Source organism: Lycium barbarum, chromosome 9, assembly GCF_019175385.1.
Source record: "Lycium barbarum isolate Lr01 chromosome 9, ASM1917538v2, whole genome shotgun sequence".
Taxonomy (NCBI): domain Eukaryota; kingdom Viridiplantae; phylum Streptophyta; class Magnoliopsida; order Solanales; family Solanaceae; genus Lycium; species Lycium barbarum.
Genome location: NC_083345.1, coordinates 112504051 through 112515930, shown reverse-complemented (window position 1 = coordinate 112515930; position 11880 = coordinate 112504051). Strand labels below are relative to the sequence as shown.

The 11880-nt window shown below is 35.5% G+C and overlaps 1 protein-coding gene across 3 annotated transcripts; it reads left to right on the top strand.

Moving 5' to 3' along the window:
- The first annotated feature begins 3839 nt into the window (after nt 1–3839).
- On the top strand, nt 3840–9922 carry LOC132609452 (uncharacterized). Of its 3 annotated transcripts, none has more exons than XM_060323434.1 (7): nt 3840–4206; nt 4719–4844; nt 5894–6111; nt 7107–7250; nt 7983–8194; nt 8552–8810; nt 9378–9922. In XM_060323434.1, the coding sequence occupies exons 1-7, from the start codon at nt 4122–4124 to the stop codon at nt 9510–9512; spliced, it is 1179 nt and encodes a 392-aa protein (XP_060179417.1). In that variant the 5' UTR covers nt 3840–4121; the 3' UTR covers nt 9513–9922. The 3 variants fall into 3 exon arrangements, with proteins under 3 accessions (XP_060179417.1, XP_060179418.1, XP_060179416.1); XM_060323435.1 differs by having other exon boundaries at nt 3841–4206; nt 4725–4844; XM_060323433.1 differs by having other exon boundaries at nt 3842–4206; nt 4716–4844.
- Nucleotides 9923–11880: the final 1958 nt, after the last annotated feature.

Below are 11880 nucleotides of genomic sequence, written 5' to 3'. Positions count from 1 at the left end.
CTTCATATGTCCTTTATAAAACTCCGATGTGTGGGCCCCACTTAGCTTGCAGCAACGAGGGCTTTTCGTCAAGTGACATATGAACCAATTCACCCCATGTGGTCTCCAGATGTCATATATATGTTATCATTACATTCTTATAATATAAACTTCATCCTGAATATGGGCCTCAAAATTATTCAGCGCGTTCGCGCCTCGTAGTGGTGCGTTCGCGCTGTGTTGGCCCTTGGCCTTCTGCGCGTTCGCGCAGACCATTTTCCTGGTCTGCCAGCCCGACTTGTAACGTCCATATCTACTTACCCCGATGTCCTATTGAGGAGCGGTTTGTTGTGTTGGAAACTAGACTTCCCAAACTTCACTTTAGACTTTTGTTTCAGTTCAAAACTCTTAATATACTAAAACATATTCTTTCTTCCAGTTAGGCCAAAATTTCCGTACCAAACCTTGCCCAACTTTCCTTCAAAGCCTCGGGAGCTTAATCTCCTTAGTTCACTGGTTTTCCAATCCTCCTATAACCTGTTACACGAACTCGGACTCTTATAATCGTAACATGAGCACCTATGATATTGCATCTTCTCGACAATAACTCTGATGTCTGCAATTGAATAGCTAATACCTAACAAATCTCACGTACGGAAATTACGGGGTGTAACACAACTAAAATCCCCTTTTAAGCTTCAAAACTCAAATTTCAAGGAAGATCAAGAAGAAAATAGGTTCAATTTTTAACTTATTTATATTTTCAATCCCCAATCCTACTCGCACTATTAGACCCACCATTTTTACCGGTGCAACTCAACAAAATCTACCACTATCAAGGTGGTGGTGGGCCACCCCTATTTTACTGGGGTGGTAGGTGATTAGAGAAGCTATTAGCTGTGCATTGGAAGAGTTCAAAGTCTTATTATCTTGTTTATGGTTGTTTTCGATGGAATTTTCTTTAATTATATGTCATAAAAGTGATATTTCTGATGTTGAATGTGAGTTGTACATACTTTTTTTGGCCTGTGAAGGTTCAATTGAGAGGAAGAATAGTTAACAATGGAAGTTTATATAAGGAATTGAGAATTAATGGTTGTGGCTATTTCAATTTCGTAGACAGAAATTGTTTCTTGTATCATTGTGTGTGCCATTGTGCTAAAGATTAGATAATAGCTTCTTGTTTTCATTGATTCGACAGTGAAGGATACATGGGAATTGAAAAGGCACGTTAGGAAATCCCTTGCCATGGTTGATGTGCTTATGTAGGGAGATGGAATGGAGAAGAAATGAACGTTTATAATAATAAGAGTTCGATATTCAAAAAAATAAAAGAGCAAGATAGGGTCTGAATGGTTTTCAGACTTGGTTTTAGATCTGACCGAATCAGATGTATTTAGATGTAACAAGTGGCTAAATCTTAATAAAAATAAATGCACTTAATGTGCTGAGATCTAAACTATTCAGATTCAGACCTCCATTAAGTGTAAACAAATGAGGCCTTAATAATTAAGTGAAAATACTAACAGCAGATTGGAGCTTGCTATGTCAAAAGTTGCATAAAAAATATCAACAACGTTAAAAAGCTAACTTTTGACATTGAAATGTTTATAAAAAAAATATACCAATAAATTTGTGATGTTAAAAGTTGCATTGAAAACATTCTTAGTGAAAAATAATTTTCTTAATACCAAACACACTTAAATTTATAATCTGGAACTCTGCCTAAAGGGCAATATTCCAGTGTATAATGGAATCAAATGGGCTAGGGGCAATGGGCCAGACTTTTCTTCATTATTTGAATTTGTGTGTGTATATATATAACGGGTTGGTTCCTTTTTTTGTTTAACACCAAACCAATCAAATGTTATTGATTTTTTAAAACTTAAAACGAAATCAAGTCAAACCGAATAGGTTTTCGATTGATTAAGTCGATTTGACTCGGTTTACCGGTTCAAGTCGATTTTATGGTTTGGTTCCTTTTTTTTGTTTAACATCAAACCAAACCAATGTTATTGATTTTTTAAAACTTAAAACCAAATCAAATCAAACCGAACTGGTTTTCGATTTATTAAATCGGTTTAACTCGGTTTACCGATTCGAATCAATTTTATGGTCTCATTTGAACACTCCCAGTGGCTGGGCTAGCGCCTGACAATAATTTGGGCCAAAATGCCAAATCGCGGTATTAAGCCCAAACATGAGTCAAACAAATTTGGGAAAAAAACATAACTGTACATTATTTAAAAAACATTTACAGAATCATAGCAACATTAATTTAAATATCATTCCATGACAACTAATATTGTCAACACTATAACTGATTCCTAAATTCAAGGAACCCACCATGATACATCCACCTTCAACTGCAGTGTAAACAAAGTGGTATAAGGCAATGTTATATACAGATGGTGCCAAATCTCCCAAAGGTTAGCTGGAAAGGGTTAATCTGTAAGAACTTTGCTACTCATAAGTCCATCTTCACCCTATGGTTGCAACTTCATGGCAGAATGCTTATTGCTGACAGGTTATTGAGCTGGAAGATACAAATGGATAAGAAGTGTGTGATGTGCAAGACTGGGGAGGAATCTAGAGACCATCTATTCGCTACTTGTCCCTATGCGTACAAGGTATGGAGTCGACTAATGCAATGGCTTCAAGTGCACCAACCAACTGGACATACATGGGCACAACACCAGCAGTGGTTACTTATCAAAACTAAGGGCAAAAGTCAGGCTGCCCAAGTGCTAAAATTGGTTCATGCCGAATTCATACATGCCATGTAGATAGAGCGAAACTTGAGAGTGTTTGAACACAAGGGAAATGCCGAGGAAATAGTAGCTAGAAGAATTGCTTGCCTTTGTAATGTTAGAGCACCCCCTGCTAGTAGGGTTTATTTAGATTAGTACTTCTTCTAATTTTAGGTAGGATAGAAGGCTGTGCCTTAACAGTTTGAAAGAGTCAGATGTGTTATCTGACTCAGTTTTGTAATTCATACTTTGGTGATTAATGAAAGCCTAATTACCAAAAAAAAAAAAAAAAGAGAATCACGTATAACTCCCCAAGCTTTTTTATCCTGTTTTTTAGCTCAAATTTTTTATCTTCTGAATCAATTTATCAAACATAATATACATCTAAAAAGAAGGGATAATTGTATTCTAAAAAAGCTAAATGTACAATTTACATCTCCTTAGAGGTAGTCAGTCACCTGAAGAAGCTCAATAAATCCAAGACAAAAGAAGGTAAAATATTATATTGAATATATATAACATTTATACCAATTTATAATAAATTTTATAACGTGAATATACCATGAATATGTATGTGTAAAATTTATATATACAGTGAGTATAATATCTTATACGAAAATATACTACATATATATAATAAATTCATATTTATATACGATATATACAAGAGTTAAAACAAATTTATACTAAAAATATAAAATGAATAATTATTTATTCTAGAAATCTACCTTGAATATGCATTATTTTTAGTATAATATTTTATACAAAAATATACTACAGATATATAATAAATTCATATTTATATAGCATATATACATGAGTTAAAACAAATTTATAATAAAAATATAACATGCATCATTATTTATTCTAGAAATCTACGATGAATATGCAATTGTTATCTTCTACTAAAATCACCATCAATTTTAATCCAAAAGCATATGGAGGTAGTGGGTTTGAGGGGAGAGAAAGTGAATTTGAGGGTGAAAGAGAAAGTCATTTTAAAGGCTAGGACACGGTTAAATTTTAGAGTTATAGTAACGAGAGAGAAAGCATAATGGAGTATATATATTTAAGGGCAAAATTAGTTTCTTCATTTATGGTGTTATTTTTGAAAAGCTTCAAAAGTTGTGCTATTTGTGTAATTTTGTCAACAAATTTCCAGGTAGTGTCCTTTTCCCGAAGCCGAAGCTCAATTGGACTCACAAAATCCGATCCATTAAGGCCCAATTTTGAAATCTGGCCGTAACCTCTTCTTCTCTCCTTCTCCTGCGAAATTTGTGTACACTGTAATCTATTTTCCGGGGAAATCAGTAGACTGTAAATCGTGATGATCTAACAGGAACATTGGATTCCGGCCTTTGTTGTTTGGAATTGGGGGTTTCCTGCCAAGATATGCTAGGAAAAAGAGTATGCAGTGGATGGCGTCCCTTCCTTTTATGTTTACCTCTTTTTTTCATTTTCGCTCATATGCTTTCAGGTGAAATACTCCCTATTTCAATGCTTCTTACTCTTAGTAGGCGTCTGGCAATAGATTTGAAAACTAGGTAAAAAGTCACAAACATTGATAATTCAGAATATTTAAGAGATATATACGGGACTTGTTTGAATCTCGAAATTTGAATGCTGCCACATAAATTGGGACGGAGGGAGTAATATTTTTCATTTTATTTGAAAGTTTTGCAGTTGGAGTTGTGTTTGGTTATATTTTTTGCAAATAATATTCATGCTTGAATGTATTGAAATACAACTTCAAAAGTGAAATATGTGAAAAAGTGAGTCAGATAACTGGTTATAAGCTATTTTTCAATTTGAAATTCAACTTCCAATTGAATCTGGAATTTGGAATTTTCATGGCCAAACACTGATTTTGAAATAATGTGAAAGGTTGTTCTGGAAAAAAGTGAATAATTTTTATGGCCAAATGGTCCTTAGCTTTTAAATTGAAGCATTAATAGAACTTACTGGTTTAAATTGTCTGCTTCTTAGTAGTTTTAGAACTACGGCAACATTCAGCTCTACAAGTTCCACAAAGGAAACAACAATATAAGAAGTTTGATCATCTGGTTTTTGGACCTGCTGCGGGTGAAGGCTTGTCTGATCGGCTACAGTGCGAAGGTTTACATCTTGTTTTGCATTAATATTTGCTATTCATATTATATTTCTTTATGTTGTTTCTGCTTGTTGCTACTGCCTCTTTTTCATCATTCTTTGAGCTGATAGTCTATCGGAAACAGCCTGCACACATTCTACCCTCCCCAGACCCACATGTGGAATTACATTGGGTTTGTTGTTGTATTCCTATTAAATTTCTTTGTAGTTTCCTCTTAAAACATTTAGAAACTTGTGAAACAGTTGCTTGTATCTATTTGTTCAATTTTATTATTAATACTGTTTAGTTTTACTTTGGTTGGCTTTACTAATTTTGCTGTCAGTATTTTCTTTCGGCAATATTTTTATCATAGCTTAATTACTCTTGCAATTTTTTTCAAAACTGTTTTGAAAAATGATTCTTTTTTTTTTCCTGAGCCGAGGGTCTATCAGAAACAACCTCTCTACCCCACAAAGCTAGGGGTAAGGTCTGTATACACCCCACCCTAGCCAGAACCCACCTGTGGGATTACATTGGGTATGTTGTTGTTGTGAAACAGTAGCTTGTGAGCATATGTCTCATGTTGAACTAATTATAACAACAACATACCCAGTGAAATCCCACAAAGTGGGGTCCGGGGAGGGTAGAATGTACGCAGACCTTATCTCTACCATGGTAGAGAGGCTGTTTCCGGTAGACCCTTAGCATAGGAACAGGCAATTCAAAGCAGGACAAAAAAGGAATAACGAACAAACCATGAAAACAAATAATACAATAGTAATAGTACAAGAAATAACAATATGTTGCGCAAAAAATCAGTGGGAAGCTCTAGTTTGTGTGCTACGCTATATATGCACCAAGTTTTTAATAATTTCTAGCTCAGAACAACCTACTTCCAATTGCAGTGTTATTCCATTAGCTCTCTTAAGGTGCATTTCTGGATTTTAGTTGCATGAATGTGTATTTGGATTGATGCAAATCTAACTTAGTAGTTTTTCGACCATCTGACCTGTGTATATATTCATGCATATAGTTGAAAGATCAGTAAGCTTACGTTTGTTAATCTAAATATCAGGCAACAAAGCTCTCACCAAGACACATTTTGGAGCATCTTCTAAAAATATGAAGCCAGGAGACAATATTTCCATCGTCACTGTATTTGCCACATATAATACTGCTGTTGATCAGCAGACAAATGGCAAATCAATAGAGATGGTTACGGTTGGGAACATTTCCTACAACAAGGTGGAGAGGTCAATTGCCATTTTGAATGTCTTTGTTAATTTCATTCAGGTAAACTCATGTGCAAGACACCATAGATCAATCATGTGCACTTTTTAAAATTCTCAAGTAGACTTTGATGACATAAGCTCCACTTTGCTGATATGCAATCAGACCAAACACCAGCAGAAATAATTTTGGAAAACTTCTCCTCGAAAGGTTATTGATTTCTTCCTACTTTATCCACAAAAAAAGAAGGTTATTGTCTTCTTCCTATCACACTTTCTAATAATCGGGAAAAGTAATGGTGAAGGTTATTGTTTACACATACATCTCAATGAATCCTACAAGAGATTTTTATTCCTTAATATAGAATTGATCTTGTGAAGTGTTGTGTTTTTTGTACAAGTATGTCTGAGATGCCTGAAGGCTTTCAATTGCTAAGGTTTTATGGTAGATGCACCTATTTGTAAGGCCTCTTACATCACTTTTAGTGGTGTTTGGCTAGGTGTGGGGTAAAAACCTTTGTTGCTCGGACTCTCCTAAAATGTTGCCGAACCCGTGTCGGATCCTCCAAAAACGCACTATTTTTGGAGGATCCGACGCGCACAGGTGGCATATTTGAAGAGTCCGAGCAACATAGGTAAAAACATTCATGCTAAAACGTTAAAACAGAATTAATAGGTCATGAGAAGGTTGTTAAGCAACAAGAGAAGTCATTCGAACTGCATTTCTCACTAGCCTTTAGTTCAAACTCATTAGGGTGAGCTTTGCACTTATTTGGCTATATTTTGTTGAGGCAAACAAACAGATGTGATCCTTTACCTCGTTTTTGTTCTATTTTTTCAATTTTTTTAATCCTCCTATGAGAGCATCGATGTTCCTTCCGGATATCATGTCACTTTCCTTTCGCCTTTTGTTTTACATCTGAAGTGCGTCTTACTCCAATGTTAGAAGTACTTCTGATAGAATCTCATTGCCAACCCAATATTGCAAGCTGTTACCATAGGTATTATCTAGACGATGATTTAATTTGCTTTATTTTGACTTGGATCTGATACATGCAGGAGACCATGCCTCAAAGCAACATCATCATCCTTACTAATCCTTCATCTAAACTTCCAGTGGAAAGAGATAGACTGACCATTCTACCCATTCAAGGTGATTATTCACGAGAAATGTTGATGCTACAAAGAATCAGGTCTTACATTGTAAGAGCACAGTTCATTATTATGAAGGGTATTTTTCTCTTTATGTTGATTTGACTTTAGAACTTTCCCAATTCCTACTTCTATTTCAGCATGCTAGGTGTGCTTCAAATTATCTTTCGTAACGTGTGAAAATCACCTTTCCACACTGAGATAAGCTAATCGACGACATGTATATTTGCATTTTCCAATGCACGAGGGCCTTTGCTGTCCTTGTACTGTCGAAATCATCCATGAATCATTGTTTGTTATATGAGAAAATCATCATGTCCTTGTACTGTTGAATCATCCATGAATATTTGTTTGCATTTCTTTTGGGAGAGGGAGGGGATAGTGGGTGGTTGGTAGTCCTGTACTTAGTAGAGCTTTCATTGTAGAGCTAATGCGGAATTGTTAATTGGATTTTTCTTGTCATGCCAGAATATTTTTGTGTTTGTTTCCAATTTTTTATTTAATTGGACAAAAGAATTGTCCGAGTGTTTCCAGAAATTTCAAGCAATTGTCTACAACGATGACATGTAAACATATGGTAAAGGAAGTTAGGAACATGGCTAAAAGTATCATCTTTTCTATTTTAAGTTTTGATGTCCAAATTTTATCTGGTAAATGTATTGCGAAATTCTCTGTCATTTCTCTATTTCTGTTAACTTGTCGAGTCTAATTCCCTTAGAAAATTTTAGATTTATCTGTTGTATCATGCATGATATCTATTTTGCTAATAGTTCTCCGGTGCAGGTATTTCTTGAAACTAGAGCTGCAGAGCATTCAAAGGGACAAGTGAATCATTACATATTTACCGACTCGGATATAGCAGTGGTTGATGATTTGGGGCAGATATTTAGTGATAACCCCGATTTTCATGTGGCTCTAACATTCCGTAACAACAAAGAGCAGCCTCTGAATTCAGGATTTATAGCAGTGAGGGGCACTCCTGAGGGAATTCTAAGGTTTGTTGGTTTGTACCCTTTTATCCCTGAATTTATGGGGGACAGTGCTAATAGGAGCCCTGGATATCCTAATGGTGCTTGGCTTGTGTGCTTGAGTGTTTTTAGATTATCTATAGCAGCAAAGGGCGCTCTTCAGTTAATTCTAATCTTGTAGGTGTTGCATTCTGTAGTAAATTTTTAGGAGGACTGTCTAGTAGGAACACCGGAGATTTACACAGATGTTTCTTGGTTCATATGCTTGAAATTTTGGAAACCTGTAATTTAGTATTATCTGTTTTCTTTGGCCGAATGTACTTAGTTTTTTTATTAATTTAACATATCTCTTCCTAAAGCCTTTATAACTCCTTTACTATGCAGAGCAAAGTTTTTCTTGGAAGAAGTACTAAAAGTCTACACATCAAAGTTCATGAAAGCTTCCAGAATGCTCGGGGATCAATTAGCTCTTGCCTGGGTTGTAAAATCTCACTCTTCCTTTGATGCCAGAAGGTTTACTAAAAAACAAGCATTTATGGACCAGATCAGTGGCGCTTCAGTCCTATTTTTGCCGTGTTCCATTTACAACTGGACACCACCAGAGGGTGCCGGTCAATTTCATGGGATGCCCTTGGATGTTAAGGTACAGTTCTGGTTTAAGCTTGTTTTGGCTAATAAATGGTAAATATATAGTGAGAGTTTCCGAAATGACTTTTGAATTTCTAGTTTAGGGAGTTGTAAATCATTGACATATAAATGCGTAGATGGTTATCAACTAAACGTACATATAACTGAAACAAAATGTGCAAGTGCATTCTCCATGTTAGAATTGCAGAATTTTATGTAGTAGATTGTCGCTTGTACAGTTGTACTGTTTCTAAAGTATAGGCAGACCCTTTAATCACTTCCACGTGGACCTCGTAAAGGAAAATATGCTGTTTACAGCTTCTGGGTGGATGAGCACCATGAGGTCTCAGGTTCAATTCCCAGTAGAGACAAAAACCACTGGGTGATTTTTTTTCCATTTGTTCTAGCCTTGGTGGATAGAGTTGTTACTTGTTGCTAGTGGGAGATGGCAGGTATTCCATGGAATTAGTCGAGGTGCGCGCAAGCTGGCCCCAACACCACGGTTATCAAAAAAAAAAAAAAAAAAAACTGAAAAAGAATACCTCTGTTTCTTTCTGAGTTTTGCATTCGTTTTTGGGCACAGGTTGTGCATTTTAAGGGATCAAGAAAGAGACTTATGCTGGAGTCTTGGAGCTTCTTAAAGTCAACGTCTTCTTCAGATATCGCCGACATGTTATGCCTAATCCTAAGAAGTGGCAGGGCGAAGTACGATTTCTAATTCAAATTGAATTTGGTCTTATCAGTCAGAGGATATACATTCCCAACCCCCCCCCCCCCCCCCCCCCCCCCCGCGAGTAAGAGCGTCCACATTCATATAAAAGAATGACCAGGCTGTTTGAGGTTGTTCGTTGTAAGACCAGTCAACATTCACGATCCAAACGGAGCTTGATGTTAAACAACAGGTCAATATTGCCGCTCCGTTGTGACTTTAGAGATTCAGATTACTGATCGTTTCTAACTAAAATGGAACAGACACAGCTTGTAGTCCTATTTTTTGTCTAACTATATGTAAGTTCTTGAATATTGATTCCATGTTTCCTTCTTTGTTTTCTAGAAATTTCAACAAAATATGTATCGGCATTTAACTTTTGTGCTGTGTTCTATAGGAACTTCAACACTGTTTTCTCTTCTGGTGTATAAAAGATACCACTGTCCATACAAGTTTTTCACTTGCAACTTCACCTTTGCATTGTTTATTGCCATAGAGGATTCTATTTCTCCAGGATCTGTTTGTTAATCAGAATTTTGATTCAAGCATAATTATTTAGTTCCTCACCCACGTAAATAAATATATTGTTTAGTTCTTGAGCATAATCATTCCTAAGGTTCGAGTTCAGGACCTTTGATTAAAGGTAAAATTTTGTCTCAAGCATAGTCATTCCAAAATTCAAAAGGTTTGAGCTCAAAACTAAGAATTATTTTACAATTTTACACTTTATTATCAAAGATCTTGAACTCAAACCTTAAGAATGAGTTTTTTTTAATTGGAAGCTGAGTCTAGTTAGCTGATTCCTTAAATTTCAGTTATCATATGCTTACAACAAAATGAAAAAAGAAAAGAAAATTATGATCATAATTTCGAGCAACTCTCTTATATTATTCCTTTTTTACAAATTTATATTATACCCATTAGCCAAAGTGTTTTGACTTAATTTTATTTCTATGCAACTTTCAAGAATTAATTCATTAAACTCTTCAAAATTTAATTTTGTGACGATGCTTTCTCTCATTTCAACCGTAAACATTTTTTTCATCAATCACTTGTTATATATATATATATAATATATAAGTATTATTTAATAATAATAGTAATTATCTTATGTGGCTTTTCTAAAGAGTTGTGTCCCTTAAAGAAAGGTTGTGTCCTTCTATTCATTAACTAATTCCATCTTAGAATGGGTTTAAACGGTTAAATTTAAAAGAATTTCTATTTATTTAAGGGGTTGTGTTGTTTATAGTCTGAGGACGTGAGAACTGAAGGAAACAATTCGTTGTTCCATTCCAGAGAAATTATTCTTAATAACTAAATTCACTCTTCTTTTAACAGTGCAATTCCTCCATCAAAATTCTACTTCATCTTCCGGCAAATTTCTATATTCCTATTGGGTAGTTCTTGTGGTAGAAGAAATCAAAGAGTGCAACTTTGATTTCCAGAGTAGGCATTGTATCCTGGGGATGGACTTTCCCACTAACCACTTGCACTGTGTGGGGGAAATTACTATCCTAAAGATAGTTTCCTGGAAGCGCCTTGCCTATTCGTTCCGCGTTTTACATTGAATTCTCTTTCATGATCTCTCTCTTTAATTTGTTTATCTAAATTTGTCTTGCACAAAGTTACTCCAATGTATTTATTTTGAATTATTCTACAACAATTTTAGGATAGTAAATTTTCCGTTTTAATGGAGTTTTCTTTGTTGTGCGAGAAAACAAATCAATAGTGGAGATGTGTGGTATTAAGAGTCATGACTTTTCATTAGTGTCTCTCTGGGACAACGACTTCCTCTTTGTTGGGAAGAAACAAATAATAACCAAATTGCACGACGAGGTAACAGCGGAAGAAATACTCAAGTCGAAACTTCCCACACTGTTTGAACCAAGAGAAGACAATAAACACTAGCACAAATGGAAATCCAGGCAGCAGCTATACCAACAATAAAATAGCAAAGCAAGCAAAAATAAATCGAATGGAAGAGACACCAAATTTACGTGGTAAAACCCCTTCAAGGTGAAGAGGAAACATCCACGGGACCTCCAGGCCACAAAAGCTCCACTATAATCAACAAGAGTTACAACAATGTTCTCCAAATGACTACAACAACAAATCCAAGCACGGAGCAACAATACATAAAAGATAGCACCAAAACTAGTGAAGAAAGGAGTGAAATCACCCCCAAAAAGAAGCTACTGTTCGTACTCGAAAACTGGAGCTACAGACAAAAAATCTGATCTCCACCGTTGAAATCGAAGAACCAGATGTTGAGAACCGTCAGTTCAAATTTCCACACGATCCAACGGTTAACGAATCAGGAAACACAGTTTAAAACGGACTGCTGTAGCAGAAAATTTCTAGACGAAAATCTGCTTTC